This window comes from Salvelinus alpinus, chromosome 20 (genome assembly GCF_045679555.1).
Source record: "Salvelinus alpinus chromosome 20, SLU_Salpinus.1, whole genome shotgun sequence".
In the NCBI taxonomy this organism is placed as follows: domain Eukaryota; kingdom Metazoa; phylum Chordata; class Actinopteri; order Salmoniformes; family Salmonidae; genus Salvelinus; species Salvelinus alpinus.
Genome location: NC_092105.1, coordinates 22,740,414 through 22,757,133, shown reverse-complemented (window position 1 = coordinate 22,757,133; position 16,720 = coordinate 22,740,414). Strand labels below are relative to the sequence as shown.

At 44.6% G+C, this 16,720-nt stretch overlaps 1 protein-coding gene across 1 annotated transcript in view; it reads right to left on the bottom strand.

The window, feature by feature from the left end:
- rnf17 (ring finger protein 17) overlaps positions 1-14,476 on the bottom strand; it is a 28,728-nt gene extending 14,252 nt beyond the window's left edge. The window contains exons 1-21 of the mRNA XM_071354930.1: positions 14,215-14,476; positions 13,634-13,746; positions 9,679-9,776; positions 8,544-8,607; positions 8,283-8,372; positions 7,933-8,036; positions 7,563-7,731; positions 7,409-7,485; positions 7,210-7,284; positions 6,700-7,127; positions 6,476-6,583; positions 6,174-6,335; positions 5,874-6,045; positions 5,602-5,743; positions 5,215-5,405; positions 2,520-2,670; positions 2,233-2,410; positions 1,173-1,288; positions 894-1,014; positions 657-777; positions 245-505 (exon numbers count right to left, since the gene is read on the bottom strand). Coding sequence (XP_071211031.1) covers positions 245-505; positions 657-777; positions 894-1,014; positions 1,173-1,288; positions 2,233-2,410; positions 2,520-2,670; positions 5,215-5,405; positions 5,602-5,743; positions 5,874-6,045; positions 6,174-6,335; positions 6,476-6,583; positions 6,700-7,127; positions 7,210-7,284; positions 7,409-7,485; positions 7,563-7,731; positions 7,933-8,036; positions 8,283-8,372; positions 8,544-8,607; positions 9,679-9,776; positions 13,634-13,746; positions 14,215-14,293 — 3,020 coding nt within the window. The 5' untranslated portion in view covers positions 14,294-14,476. The remainder of the gene's footprint in view (positions 1-244; positions 506-656; positions 778-893; positions 1,015-1,172; positions 1,289-2,232; positions 2,411-2,519; positions 2,671-5,214; positions 5,406-5,601; positions 5,744-5,873; positions 6,046-6,173; positions 6,336-6,475; positions 6,584-6,699; positions 7,128-7,209; positions 7,285-7,408; positions 7,486-7,562; positions 7,732-7,932; positions 8,037-8,282; positions 8,373-8,543; positions 8,608-9,678; positions 9,777-13,633; positions 13,747-14,214) is intronic.
- Between the last annotated feature and the right edge of the window lie 2,244 nt (positions 14,477-16,720).

The window sequence follows — 16,720 nt, the reverse complement described above, 5'->3', positions numbered from 1 at the left end:
GAAACAGAGGGGGAGAGAGCGAGAGGGAGAGAGAGAGAGCGATAACTAAATGACACAGACCTCTCATCAGCGTCTCATTCTAAAGTCACACATCATAGAAAATCAAGTCAATGTCTGTCAATCCACTCTACAGTTACAAGATTCCTGTGTGAACACAGCCCAAGATTCTCTGCTGGATTCGGTGAGGCTTCAGTAAGCCATTGTCTGTCCCTCCTTGCCCTCCTCTCCATCCCCACTGGCTGACCTCTTGAGCTGGGTGTCCATCTGTAGCAGCTGGACGTAAAAGCTCCCGGGTGAGACCACGTGGGTCAATCTGACCCTCAGGTCTTTCAGGTTGGCCGGCAGCATCAGGTAGGGCTGGATCTCTTGGGGGTCTTGGTCCTGCTCTGGGGTCTCCTGGCCCAGGGAGATAGGGGCTGGCTCAGACTCACCCAGAAGACCCTCGAGTGGGGGGTCCCACACTGTGGTGTCTACCACCGGCGCCTGGGTGTCCTTAGATTTGATGCTAAGTGAGAGGGAGATGGGGTAAAATAAAACATCTCATTTTTGGAACCATACCCACATCTGTGTGTGCAGGTATCAAAAAGTCTAAATAAGATTAGTTATTGATTTTACCCATGAAGTATCCTGCTGTGAGATGACAGACACACACTCACCCCTTCTTGAAGCAGGCCAGTTGGTCGTTGACCAGCAGATCTTCGATGTTTGCTAACGGCTCGCTGGAATCACTGGTCTCAAACAGCCTGACTGGCAGACCCCTGCCCCTTCGACCAGCCTCTGGGGGTTCAGAAGACACACACAAATCAATCAACTACAGAACAGTCACACGGTTGTCGTGGGATGCCAAGACAGTGCCGTGTGAAAGGAGAACTCTCCAGTTCTGCCCGTCTTACCTGTGGCCACAGCGGTCACAAGTCTCTGGTCAGCAAGACTCTTGAACTTCTCTATACACGCTTCGCTCCACGTCTCACCCTCTTCCAGAGGAATCACATCAGCCAGGTAGCACTGGATGGCCTGGGTGGGGGGGGGAGAGGTAATTGTGAGAGCCATTTGAATAATAGGAGTGCCCTGCCCGGTCTACCAACCCTAGCAGTTAATGCTGGGATGGTATATGGATACAGTCAGCCTTATTTATTCTCCATCCAACATACTCTAGTGTAGTGTGACCTCACCATGGCTGGGAGGGCAAAGAACTCATCCTTGATCTTCCTCAGGTCATTGACTGACAGAATCTTGTTGTTGCCAAAGTCTACAAACTGGACTTCCACCTTCCTGCCCCCGGGAATACCTACAAACACAATAACATTCTAGTCTTTAGGTAGACTCTTTTCCATACATTTTTGGAGTTTGCATATCATTTATTATTCCAGTTTCAACTGTTCTGCCTGCGGTTATGGAACCCCTACCTGTCCCAGACCTGCTGTTTTCAACTCTTAATGATTGGCTATGAAAAGCCAACTGACATTTATTCCTGACTATTATTTGACCATGCTTGTCACTTATGAACATTTTGAACATCTTGGCCATGTTCTGTTATAATCTCCACCCGGCACAGCCAGAAGAGGACTGGCCACCCCTCATAGCCTGGTTCCTCTCTAGGTTTCTTCCTAGGTTTTGGCCTTTCTAGGGAGTTTTTCCTAGCCACCGTGCTTCTACACCTGCATTGCTTGCTGTTTGGGGTTTTACGCTGGGTTTCTGTACAGCACTTCGAGATATTAGCTGATGTACAAAGGGCTATATAAAATAAACTTGATTTGATTTATTATCCAAGGCAGTGGTTCCAAGGCAGTGGCACTCACTGCGCACACACACACCGGAGGCCCCTTCTCCCTAGCGCCATGCTCGTTCTGTTGCTCTCCCTCTCCTTTCCTCCACACCGGTTAATAAAGTATCAAAACAAATGGAATTTTTTCATGCTAGGTTGTGGACCTGACTGGGTCTCTATGTTAAAAAGTGTACTGTGCATATTGTGTCCGTCTGGGAAAGCCCCGGGTCCATTTTTGAACGGGACCTCTAACTCCCATCACCATTTATCCTCATTATTCAGATTAGAGGAACAGGGCGCTGAGTACCAAGCCATTCATTGGCCAGTTGATTATACTGCCTTACGCATCAGCGCCATTCATGTAGGCCTACAGAGAGCATTCATGTAGGCCTACGTGACTCATGACTGCCGGTAATTCGGTCACCGCAACTGCCCTAAGTGTACCCACGCACAGACAGTGTACTGACCGATGACATGGGCCCTGTACCAGACCTTATCGTCAAAGCGTGCCACACAGGCCTGATCCAAGACAGGACAGTAGACCTCCAAGTCCTGGTCCTCTCCTCTGGTCCCCCTGCTGGGGCAGTCATAGCTGTAACACTCCTGCAGCTTGGCTGTCAGCAGCAGGAACTCCATGTTGTCAACCTGCGTTTAATCAGCAAGGGGGAAGAGTTAGAGAGGGCACTGGAATATCAGCTGATAATGCGTTCATGTGTGTGTGTGTGGAATGTGTGTGTGTTTGTGTGTGACCTACCAGTTGGATGTAGAAGTGTGAGGGTGTGTCTATGTGGGACACCACAGCGTTGAGCTCTACGTTGGTACGAGGGAAGACAGGAAGGTAGAACTGGAGAGGCCTCCTGCCACACGGCACAGTCTTGGCATTCCACGCCACCGGAGAATAAAACCTACAGCAGCAGAACGGGACAAACATATTACTACTGATTATCCATGGCAACAAGGAAGAAACTGATGCAGCCTTCCGCAAAACTCATATAAGGGAAACACTGGATATGTACAGTATGCAGGGTTTACATATTTTGACAAATGGAATTTCAAGACTTTTCCATGACTTTTAACCAAACTTCCATGACCAATAATTAACAGCATCTATGTGTACGTATAAAACAGTATGTAATGTGGTATCGACCCTGGGAGGCTGCTCTCTGATCCCATGTACCATCTCCTGTCGTTGTGCAAAGCACTTAACCCCCCACAAAGTGAAATACCTGTTAGGCAACTGTATAAAACAAGAGGAGAGCTACTGGGTGTGCAGGCTTTTGATCAAGCCCTGCTCAAACACAGAGACAGTTTATCAAGGTCCGGTTCAGCAGCTAATTTCTAAAATGTGGTTTGTTTGAGGGGGACTGGAATAAAAGCCTGCCCACCCATTAGCTGTCCTGGAGGATGGTTTACCACCCTTGATGTATAAAATTGCAACATTACAACCAAATACATTTTATGCCTTTTTAAATAATTTGCTCATTCAATATATCAAAAGATCAAATGGCTTTGATAGGCTACAACTCTTTTTATTCAGCTGAAGCAAGCCCACACATTTTCTTCAGGAAATGTACCTTTTCTAATTTATTTTAGTTACCTTAGAAGTGTTTACGTTGCAGGCTGACTAGCATCTATTGAGTTGCAATGTCCCATACATTGGATGCCCAAATAAACTATAAGTATCAACAAAACAAGTTTAAGCCACTTAATCCAAAAGAAAGGTTACATCTAATCCATTTTTCTAAAATTACTTATAATTCTTATTTTGATTCACTGCATTTGAACCAAATCCCAACTAATACAATGGTGAAGTGTATTGTTCATTTCGTGAAAAATAGTTTAAAATGAATAATCTGAGTTGTTCAAAAAAGTAAATCAACTTTGTATGGCCTTATTCGCGAGTGACGAAAACATTAATAGAAGGTAACAATAGCTAAACAGTTAACTAAAGGGCACAAGATATGTTTTGAATTGGCTACATAGTTATTAGTCTGTTCTCTATTTAAGTGATAATGCCCAAGAAGTCGGCACGGGTGTTGTTAGGCCCGAGACAAAGTCCAGGGCCGGTAAACCGTGCCAATATATCCTCCAAACGCCGGCTTCAAGGGCATTATCACTTTTATACAATGTGTTACCAACATATTACAATACTGATTGACATATTTTCATTAAAAAAAACATTAATTTGATGAATTTATTCATACTATTTCATCCTTCCACAAGATATAGTCCCAACACAAATCTAAGGTGGCTAACCAGGCAGGCTGGTCGTTTGTTCGTTCGTTCTATCGGTTCGGTTGCCAAAGACGCGACCCAGTCATTCAGTCTTTTTGTTCTGCATCTATGGATGCGACCCAATCGTTCGTTCTAAATGTTCCATTGCAATTCTAGCTGGCAATGTTCTTATCCCTTGCTTGCAAGCTAGCCAACTACGGCTAACTTACAGTCACGTAAAAAAAGTGCAGCCAGAATAACACAAAGTAGTTGCTTGTTTAAGCTCTTTTCTAGTGTCATTTATTTGGATACATCCATAACAATGAGCTAATGATGCGCGATTTCGCCTGGTATAGAAATGTGCTCACTTGTCAGGACACTGTTGTTCAGAGGAGCTAGCCAACAACTCAGCTAACACAATCACTTCAAACTAAAAAGACTGCAAACTAGTTGCACTTCGTTTAGTTTTACCTTTTTTCAATTGACATTTCTTTGTATATACCCATAAAAAATTATGCCAGCTGATTCATGATTTCGACTGGCTGAGAAACGCTGCCTGCCTGTCTCATCACGTTCATTACTATGGAACAGCTAGAGATCAAATTTGAATATTGAAACAATGTTGCAAATGTCGGACAGAGAGCAAGGTTTATACCAATCTCTGCCTTTGAAAACGAAATGTTAGTCTAAAAGAAATGTGAGATAATGTCTAGATGCTTTTTACAGTGGAGATCGAGTTGATAAATTGCTTGGCTGGGCTGATGAGACAGCGGATTGCCCAGTCAGATGGAACAGAGTAAATACGCATTTTAACATCATAGATTTAGCCGGTGGTAACTTATTTAATAGACACCGGCTGGAATGCGGTTTTAACCAATCAGCATTAGACTCACCTGTTATATAACATATTTTATAGGCTAGGACTACCTGCTGCTGCAATGTTCGACTGTCTCGCTCTCCTTGAGCAACAGCCCACTATTTTCTCACAAATGCAGGTGATGCGTGTAAACACAGCTGTGCAAAAGTGTCATTCCGATCCTAGCTGATATGTGGATTTTAATTTGATTGATAAAATATTTAAAAACTGTCTCTAAATAAATGACATGAACAGAAATTATTATTTCCACAACTTTTCAGATTTGATCATTTTCCAAAACCTTTCCAGGCCTGGAAAACACCATAAAAAAAATTCCATGTCTTTTCCAGGATTTTCATGACCATGAGTATGTATGTACCTGGCGAGCTCGAGGAAGACCAGGTACTCTCGGAGGGACATGGGCATGTTGCTGGAACCGCTGTCCATGGGGGCTTTCTTCAGATCCACTAGCAGAGCACCTCTCTCCTGACCAAACACCTGCATCTCTACTGAGGCTGAGCCCACCACGCGACGAAACTCATCATGGGCCTCCGCACTCCAGCCTTTAGTCTGGGAGAGAAGAGAGGAAAAGGAGGGGGATGCAGGTAAAGAAAACAAATCTAAACTCATCCTAGTCACTTATACAATAGCCCTTCACTTGAAGAAAAAGATAGATGGCGACATACACAAATGTTATGTCAGAATATGGAAAATATGCAAATGTATGCACCTTACAAGGTCTGCAGGCATGATGTCCTCCACTTACCAGGTCTGCAGGCACAATGTCCTTGAGGGAACACTTGATAGCCTGAGGGAGCCAGCGGCTCATTTCTGATTGGCCGGCCACGTCCACTCTTCTCAGACGCTCATTCATGTCCCTGATGAACAGGTCTGGACCTACCTCCTCACTGGGAATGGGGAAGTAGAGGTGGAAGAGAAAGACAGACCTGGGTGACTGAAAAAACAAATGTTCTGTCCCTTTTCATGCCTACTAGGTTTTTCACGTGTGTGCGTGTGTGTCTGTGTGTGTGTCTGTACCTCTGCAGGGCTATTCCCTTGCAGAAACCGTAGTCTTGGAAGTAGACTCTGACACGGTGAAGTTCAGGAACAGGACAGCTGCGGACCGGGTCCAGGTGACCTCTCTGGAACAGTTCTGTCAGGGTGGCCCGACACCACATCCCCTCCTTCCACTTCACAAACACTGTGGAGCCTGACGGAGACACACGCGCAATAGTCAGAGTGGCAACATTGCACTGCTTTCATTTCACAAACACCATAAAACCTAGAGAAAGGGACATACCCACAGTAAGGTTTCACACACACACACAGTGATCTCACCAGTCTCCAGTATGTCGCTGGCTGTGAACAGTCCTCTCTCTCCAGAGCAGAGGGAGTTGATCTTCTTGGACAGCAGAATACAGGCCCTCTGCTCTGCCACGTGGCGGATGTAGAAGTGGTTAGGGTTCACCACATGGGTCACCATCACCCACTCCTGGAACACTGCACACACTCACAGTTTCTATGTGTCTCTATTCATCAAGTTATAGATTACGTGACCATAACTGTTGTGCATGTTATCATGTGAAATGTGTGTTGTGCGGATCAACAGTGCGCAGACTAGATGTCTGTCTCTCCTCTACCTTTCCCCTGACTGACAGGTAGGAGGTCCTCCTGGATCTTCTTGCTGCTCCTCTGGGCTCTCTGTCTCTCACTGGCCTGCTGCAACTCAGACAGGTGGGCTGGGACAACTACAATCAGAAACCAAGGAACACCATTATTATCCTATGGGTAATGAGGATGCGGTTTACCTCAGCAGACATGCACTGACGTGCTCTCTAAATGTTGCTGTGACATTGTCACTAACCTCCAACTGAGAACCCTGCTGCAGTGGTTTTGGATGAGGCTGTGGTGACTTGATGGCAGGATTTCAAACTGACTTCATCCTTCCCTTCTCCTCCTTCTTCAATCTCCTCTATAATCTCCTCTATGATGACGTTGGGTCCAGAGTCTGAGACAGGGCTGGAGCTGGGTAAGGGCCAAGGGCCAGGGCTGGGAGAGGGGCCCCAGGTATGCCTAGTCATCCTCAGGCTTTCCTGCTCCTGGTGAGGTGGAACAGGCTCTCTGGTGCTGGGCGGGGGAGGCCTCATCATCGTTTGGCTCTCCTGCTGCTGCTGCTGGGGGCGGCTGGGCTCTCTGGTGCTAAGGGAGTATGGGAGCAGGGGGGCCTTCCTATTGGGCCCTGCCTGCTCTTGGGGCCTCTCTCTGTCTCTGTGGATCAGCTCATCTGTCAGACTGAGGGGGGAGTTCAAAAGGCAGTTAAACCATGTAAACAAAGATATATATATTTTTCTCTGTAGCCAATTACTGGACGTACATCTTGGCGTTCCCAATGTTGATCTTCAGACACGCCTTCAGACTCCTGCCCAGCGCATCCTGCTGTGCTATGCAGCTAACACACACACACATGCGCGCCATGGGTCAGATGTGAGTTCAAACTACAGTAGCAGAATTCCAGTCAGGCCACATAGCTACAGGGTTTCAAATTGTAATTCAGGTCAACTTTATTGACTCACCTCAGTCCAGAGCCCAGAGACAGACACTTCAGGTCAAACGACTGTACATCCACAGAAGCCTGCAGGGTCTCCAACAACTGTTCAACACACAAACACACCTCGTATTCCTTGAAGTGCCACATATATGTATGCATGTATGTATGTATGTATGTACCTGCTCCAGGTCGCAGTAGCTCTCCAGGGAGGGGTGCTGTCCGACCTGCTTGGCCTTCTGCATGGCTGTGCCCAGGGCCCTCATCCTCTCCTCCACCCGGCCCAGTTCCCTCCTGCTGGACGGGAAGTGCTGCTCCATGTCGGTCAGCTCAGCCACCAGTGCCCCCTTCCTGACAATGCAGGAATTACACCTCACCCCATGAAACCAGAAAAATAATGGGAGGGTCCACTCACTGTATACGTCCATTTGATCAGCCCTGATAAAAAGCATTACAGCCAAGCCCAATACACACAGTAGCAGAAGCTATAAATACATAACACACTAGCCCATTAGTGAGAGGAAGGTATGAGGTGGTTGTAGAGTAGTGTACCTTCTATTGAGGATGGTGAAGGCCCTGTCCATAGCCTCATCTATCTCCATCAGCAGTCTGGCCTTCTCTCTCTTCACCTGCACCATCAAGCCTTTCACCAGAGTCTGCAGAGGCAAGCAACACAACAGGTATGCTACAGGTAACATCTTGCTTTCATACAGTGCTGATTTCCCAGACACAGATTAAGCCTAGTCCTGGACTACAAAGCATGCGCAATGTATATTCTCCATTTAATATGCTTTTTTTAGTCCAGGACTAGGTTTAATCTGTCTGGGAAACCAGGCCATAGTATTATTGGATCAGTACAGATGGAAGGACAGGAGATGTGGGACAATCCTTTTGTCGCTCACCTGATGGATGTTGTCCAGATTGGCCATGTTCTCAGAGGCCTGAGACAGAGCCTCTTCTACTGCTTTCAGTGCTGTCTCTACATCTGGACCCTAGAACCGAATACATATATTGCCTACTATATAGAAACAACAGAAATTCGACCATTTCTGCAGCATTCTTTAAATAATGCCCTGCATCTGTGTTTGGCTGACCGACTCCCAGGAGCTTGGATATTACTGATCAGACAGGCCAAGCACACTTATATTAACGTTAAACCATACCTGTTTTGTGTCCTCCTCGACAGGTGAAGACGAGGATTTGACTCTGTGATGCCTCGGTCTGTCTCTACCAGAGTTTAAATAAACAAAAATAAAGGTTGTCTACAGAATGAGAACGATTACATAAAGTGCATTAGGAAAGTATTCAGATCCCTTGACCTTTTCCACATTTTGTTACGTTAGAGGCTTATTCTAAAATTGATTAAATTGTTTTTTTCTCTCTCATCAATCTACACACAAAACCTCTTCAGCAAACAGGTTTTACGAAATATTTGCTAATTTATAAAAAAATTCAAACAGAAATACCTTATTTACATAAGTATTCAGACCCTTTGCTATGAGACTCGAAATTGAGCTCAGGTGCATTCTGTTTCCATTGATCATCATTGAGATGTTTCTACAACTTGGAGTCCACCTGTGGTAAATTAAATTGATTGGACATGATTTGGAAAGGCACACACCTGTCTATATAAGGTCCCACAGTTGACAGTGCATGTCAGAGCAAAAACCAAGCCAAAGGTACTTCAACAAAGTACTGAGTAAAGGGTCTGAATACTCATGTAAATGTGATATCAGTTTTCTATTTTGAATTAGCAAAAATTAATTAAAAAAAACAGTTTTTGCTTCATCATTATGGAGTATTGTGTGTAGATTGATGAGGGGAGAAAAAACAATTTAATACATTTTAGAATAAGGCTGTAACGTAATTTTGGGGGGAAAAAGTAAAGGGGTATGAATACTTTACGAAGGCACTATGTAAATAAAGATTAGTTTATTATTTTTTATACATTTTCAAAAATTTCTAAAATACTGTTTTTGGTTTTTCATTGTGGGGTATTGTGCGTAGAATGATGAGGAAAAAATATAAATTTTCTCCATTTTAGAATAAGTCTAATGTAACAAAATGTGGAAAAGTGTAGGGGTCTGAATACTTTCCAAATGCATTATATTTCCAGTTTGGAGTGTTTGTTCATCATTGAGATATGAGACAGAATCTCTGTGATTCCTAACTAAAGGACCCATAATGGTCTGAGGAGAACTGGACAGCAATTCAGTTTCTGCATTATAAACTGCCAAAGTGAATCATATTGGCTGGCATGTGTGTATTTATAAGTATGTGAAATAAACTGTTATATACCTTTTCATTTTGTTCATTTTGGCTGTGTAGATGAGGCCGATGATTCTGCTGTCCACCTGCAGTCCCTCCACCCCTCCTTCAGGAAGAGTGGACTCAACCTGTAGGAACACCCACTGCATTTCATACAACTACACTACTTATTCACACTGCAGCCAATTAGCCTGCTGGTAAGTAGTATGAACTGGCACAAAAGTATGTGGACCCCCCTTCAAATTAGTGGATTCGGCTATATCAGCCACCACCCATTGCTGACAGTAGGGCTGGGCGATATGGCCAAAATCTCATATCCCGATATAGGTAATTTCATATCCCGATAACGATACATATCACGATATAGCACATTTTCTGTAAATTCAATGAATAAATAGTTTATATAAAATGACCACATGTAAAGGCCTATTTCTCTTTGAATTATACTCAACAAATAAAAAGGTACTTACTCATATTTGATTATTTCTCCTTTTATTTAGAACCTTTGTGCACATTTTCAATTAAGCATGTAACAAAACAAAATATTAATGTATAAAATCTAAAAAGGTAAATAGAAAACATTTCAACTATAGTTGCAAACAAAATAAATATAGGCCTAAAATATATATATTTTGGGGGGCTTGCCTGTTTTGCATGTTATTTTGGCATTAATACGTGTCACATAACAATTTGCATTTGGTACCTTGGGTCTAGTGTTAGCACCAACTCACGAAACCCCCGTTTCGCAACCATGTAAATTGGGGCCATGTCTTTGCAGATGTAAATTGTAACGGCAGCTGTTATCTCCTTCCATCTTCGTGATTCTTTGCCATAATGGTGTACCGCGGGCAAAAGCCTCTTGCAACGTCTGAGTTTGGGGGGTTTGTTTTGAGTACTCGACTGTACTTTTGTGGGTCTCATCCGTAGACACTCTCCGTACTGTTTCACATGATTCTTGTGTAGTTGGTAAAAGAGGTTAGTGGTGTTTGATTCTGTTGTCGGGACCGGCCTGCGGCATATTTTTGCAGAGGACAGTTTTCTGGTCTGTGTCAGACTATTCAGCTCTGTCTCCGTGCCACGTTCACTCTCCTCCATGTTTGTTTGTGTTGCAAATTTCTTTCCACACGTGAATGCAAAGCGTCATCCAATTGACTAAAAATATTGTCGTAAAGAGTGTGATTTGCGACACAACTAAATAAACGATAGAGCATAATATGAAACAATAGACGTTTTTCTATCGTCACATGATATATATATCGTCGTATCGCCCAGCCCTAGCTGACAGGTATATAAAATCGAGCACAGCCATGCAATCTTCATAGACAAACATTGGCAGTAGAATGGCCTTACTGAGGGGCTCAGTAACTTTCAACGTGTCACCGTCATATGCCACTTTTCCAAAAAGTAAGTTTGTCAAATTTCTGCACTGCTAGAGCTGCCCCGGTCAATTGTAAGTGCTGTTATTGTGAAGTGGAAACGTCTAGGAGCGACAACGACTCAGCCGCGAAGTGGTAGGCCACACAAGCTTACAGAATGGGACCACCGAGTGCTGAAGCGCGTAAAAATGGTCTATCCTCGGTTGCAACACTCACTACTGAGTTCCAAACTGCCTCTGGAAGCAACGTCAGCACAAGAACTGTTTGTCGGGAGCTTCATGGGGGAGCATGGAGAGATCACCAAGCCAAAGATCACCAAGAGCAATGCCAAGCGTCGGCTGGATTGGTGTAAAGCTCACCGCCATTAGACTCTGGAACAGTGGAAACTTGTTCTCTGGAGAGATTAATCACGCCTCACCATCTGGCAGTCAGACGGACGAATCTGGGTTTGGCGGATGCCAGGAGAACGCTATCTGCCGCAATGCATAGTGCCGACTGTAAAGTTTGGTGGCGGATAAATAATGGTCTGGGGCTGGTTTTCATGGTTTGGGCTAGATCCCTTAGTTCCAGTGAAGTGAAATATTTGTTGCAACAGCCTCCCGTTCCTGTTTCAGCATGACAATGCCCCGTGCATAAAGCGAGGTCCATACAGAAATGGTTTGTCGAGATCGGTGTGGAAGAACTTGACTGGCCTGCACAGAGCCTAGACCTCAACCCCATCGAACGCCTTTGGGATGAATTGGAACGGCGACTGCGAGCCAGGCCTAATTTTCCAACATCAATGCCCGAACTCACGAATGCTCTTGTGGTTGAATGGAAGCAAGTCCCCGCAGCAATGTTTCAACATCTAGTGGAACGCCTTCCCAGAAGAGTGGAAGCTGTTATGGCAGCAAAGGGTGCCATAACAACTCCAACTCCATATACGTTTGATCAGGTGTCCACATACTTTTGATCACATAGTGTAGTCTAATACCAACATGTTTCAAGCAGACCACCATAGTCCCTGTGCCCAAGAACACTAAGGTAACCTGCCTAAATGACTACCAACCCGTAGCACTCACGTCTGTAGCCATGAAATGCTTTGAAAGGATGGTCATGGCTCACAACACCATTATCCCAGAAACCCTAGACCCACTCCGATTTGCATACCTCCCCAACAGAGCCACAGATGATGCGATCTCTATTGCACTCCACACTGCCCTTTCACACCGGGACAAAAGGAACACCTATGTGAGAATGCTATTCATTGACTACAGCTCAGCGTTCAACACAATAGTGCCCTCAAAGCTCATCACGAAGCTAAGGACCCTGAGACTAAACATCTCCCTCTGCAACTGGATCCTGGACTTCCTGATGGGTCACCCCCAGGTGGTAAGGGTAGGTAACAACACATCCGCCACGCTGATCCTCGACACGGGGGCCCCTCAGGGGTGCGTGCTCAGTCCCCTTCTGTACACCCTGTTCACTCATGATTGCACGGCCAGGCACGACTCCAACACCATCATTAAGTTTGCCGATGACACAACAGTGATAGGCCTGATCACTGACAACGATGAGACAGCCTATAGGGAGGTCAGAGACCTGACCGTGTGGTGCAAGGACAACAACCTCTCCCTCAACGTGATCAAGACAAAGGAGATGATTGTGGACTACAGAAAAAGGAGGACTGAGCACACCCACATTCTCATCGACGGGGCTGTAGTGGAGCAGGTTGAGAGCTTCAAGTTCCTTGGCGTCCACATCACCAACAAACTAACATGGTCAAGCACACCAAAAACCTATTCCTGAGGGGGATCCTCAAAAGGTTTTACAGCTGCACCATCGAGAGCATCCTGACAGATTGCATCACTGCCTGGTATGGCAACTGCTTGGCATCTGACAGCAAAGCACTAGAGGGTAGTGTGTACAGCCCAGTACATCACCGGGGCCAAGCTTCTTGCCATCCAGGACCTCTATACCAGGCGGTGTCAGAGGAAGGCCCTAAAAATTGTCAAAGACTCCAGCCCTAGTCATAGACTGTTCTCTCTGCTACCTCATGGCAAGCGGTACCGGAGCGCCAAGTCTAGGTCCAAGAGGCTTCTAAACAGCTTCTACCCCAAAGCCATAAGACTCCTGAAAGTCTAATCAAATGGCTACCCAGACTATTTCCCCCCCCACACTTCTACGCTGCTGCTACTCTGTTATTATCTATGCATAGTCACTTTAATAACTCTACCTACATGTACATATTACCTCAACACCGGTACCCCCTGTATATAGCCCCGCTATTGTTATTTTACTGCTGCTCTTTAAATATTTGTTATTCTTATCTCTTACTTTTTTTAAAGGTATTTTCTTAAAACTGCATTGTTGGTTAAGGGCTTGTAAGTAAGCATTTCACTGTAAGGTCTACCTGTTGTATTCGGCGCATGTGACAAATATAATTGGATTTGATTTATATTACTGTAAATGTGAACATTTTGAAAATATTGGGACTATAGATATACAGGGAAGTGTATACATTCACCATTGCATTTACAGCCTTACCCCTTTTGAAATATGTATGTGGCCATCAGTTTCATGTAGTGTTTGTTGTATAGTTGACATCAGGTGCCAGTACTGTACTGTACCTTGCATTCAGGGCACAGAATGACATTGTTAAACTCCAGCGAGCGCAGACAGGTAGTGCAGAAGATGTGGGAACACAGGAGGACATTGGGAAGGTTGCCAACGATTTCGTCCTCTGAAAAGATTAATGGCATTAAAATGTATTTTATAACGTTTTGTGCATTTTTAGGTTGGGGGAAGGAGGTGCCTAAACCTGCAACAATAGTTTTTTTCCTACGCCATAATAGAGTTAACGTTTATGGAAGATACTTCCTCTCTGGCCATAATGGTCCAGTCCAGACGTATTGGCACTGTGGCAGGCTATAGGCAGAATGAGATGATGTGTCCGGACCAAACTCTTGATAAGCTTCTTCAAGTCAACAAAATGTATTATTAGCTACTATATAACGTTACTGTATAAATACAGTTCGCCTGTTTACTGAAGAAAATGGACCGTATAACTTTTGGTAGCCACAACGTGGTCCGAAGCTAGCTAACAGGTGTGCAATTTGACAGGTAACGTTAGCTCGATATAGCTAAAATTTTAAACAACATGAATGACAATATGTGGACTGGTAAATTATAATTATTACAATGAATTTACCTGGTAAAGTGTAAGCAATACCGCATATGTTACAAACCACAGAGTTCGGGTTGTCGGCTCGAGGCGATCTGACCGACATTTTTGAACGGACGACTACGGTTCACATCGAATGAAAGAATCTTCTGTCAAAGTCCTCTGCCTCCAATTATGTCACGTGCTCATAAATGCAAGCAAGAGCAAATGGAAAGGCACGACCGTGCACACGACAGGATGGATGGAAAAGGCTTCGGGGAAAAGGCAACTTTTTTTCTCCAGAATTCCCACTTGAGGGCGCCATATCATACTTTAGCAATCCCTGGCCTTCCGCCTGCACCCGGCAGTGATGTAGTCTGTGAGTTTTGTGGTCAAGACAAGTAGGCTAAAGAACACGTTGACCATTGTGCACTGTTAAGTGCATGATGATAACAATTAATTTTAAACATAATAAAGAAAGTATGCATATTTCCACAGTTTTTCACCTTCTTGCCATTAAATGGGGTTAAGGAGGAAATCGACACCTTTACAGCTGAATGGACAATGTTTTATTTACGAACCCCGGTCCAAGGGGGATATGAGTGTACAGCCGGCTGCATAGATTCACTTTTGACGGTAAGATGAAACTACTTAATACCGGCCTTTCGGGTAGCTCAATGGTAAACCCTCTATTTAAAATGAGTAATAATATTTAAATTGTTTGTATGAATATGTAAATTATGTACATGTTATTGCCTACAGGTGAAACAAGTGCTTTGGGGCAGACAGTGAGAAAGAACAGTTTAAAATTAGTTTTACATGTAAGTTGACCTAATTGATCTAATGTCTATATATTTAAATTTCATAATTGTGACCAACTGTTTGATTCCCACAGTATACATTCATTAATGTGCAACAATGGGGCTGAGGAGACATCACTTCGATCTGTATGCAGCTGCAGTATTCCAAACACGGGGCCTAAGGGCAGTGCAAGCTGTGCAATGGAGCTGAATAATGGGAAGTGACTGGTTACCAGGAGCAGAGAGGCCAGGCGGCATAGGTAATGTAGTAAACACAGTCAAATACAACAACTTTGCCCTTCAGCCTGCGTCCACCAGCCTGAGGTAAAGGAAAAAATTAGGCCCTACATTCAACCAGGTGAGGCTTGTGAACTGTGTGTGGCTGTCCATGTGGGTGTTTGAGTGAGAAAGACACAGAGGAGAACCAATCAGTAAAAAAGCACAGCAGACTGAAAACAGGACAGCCGGGCATTCGTGTAGTTGAGTCTGTTTCTGCTGTAACATGGACTCTAGAACCTGATGAAACTTTGTTGCTGAAACAAGCAAGGTGTTGTAGAAAACAAGTCTTTAGTTGCCTAGACAATACCCCTCTCTCTGCAGCAGCAGCACATGTAGTCAGGAGCGGAGCGGAGAAGAGGAGAAACTGTGCATCTTAAAACACTATTTTTTTGTTGCTATTAGAACAGTTATAACATTGGCCGCAGTCATTTGGCTGACCAATTACGTCATTCAAAATTCCATGACCGTCACAGCCCTAGGGTAAGTATGGCAAAAAGAGGCATGGCTTCATCCTACTGACTGTAGCCTGTCAGACAGATGCCTAGAGGGCAAAGAGATGTACGAGTCTGTCGGTGGAGGAATCTGGCCTATGGTATTTACCAGGGCTAGCTGCAGACTGGCAGGGGGAGAAGCATGTTTACCACGGGTAATGAACCAATGAGGTGGGCTGCCCAGGGGGGTTTGGGGGTCGACGGGGAATACCCCAACTTTCCCCCCAAATGTGGGTCAATACTCATCCTCGGGTGATTCCCCCCCACCCCTGGTTTCATACTCCATGTTTCATAACAACAATACCAAATTCCCAATAATTCATTGGATTCATTGGATTGACAGTGTGGTGTTCTAACAGCATTTGTCTCCCTGCTCAGGCCTGTGTCTCTGGAACACATGAAAAGGTCAGCAGACACTCCAGGAGACTCGCACTCAGGGTTTGGTACTAAGTACACCCCCCCTGGGCTAGTCGGTCATGACGTGAAAAGAGCATGGGCAAGGAATGAACAAACGTCTCTTTACCTTTTTCAGCCTCTTTGTCCTCCCCTCTGAAAGCCCTTTGCCATGCACTCAAAAGGAAGAGCTGTTGACCTGAAAGCACTTGATTCCACCATGTGCAAACTGCATAGGCACTCCTACTGTATTGATCAAAATGACAAACATTATACAGTATTGACCAGTATTTGCAAAAAAATATTTGTGCTATGATTTTGTTGTGATTTTACCATTCATTAGTCTAAATCTGTAGATATCTCCAATGGCTAGAAAGGGAAAATAGAGACATACAGTAGATCTTCTCATTAAATCTAGGTCAGCTGACACAAACAGGATTGCTCTTTTTGTGAACTGAGCTCTGCCTATGGCGTTATTGCATGAAAGGTAATGGGAGAGATACAGAGGGCCATATTGTATCCCCACAATACACTGATCCTGCTCAATGTGCTCATTGGGTCCATGTATTAATAAGCCTACTCAATAGAGAG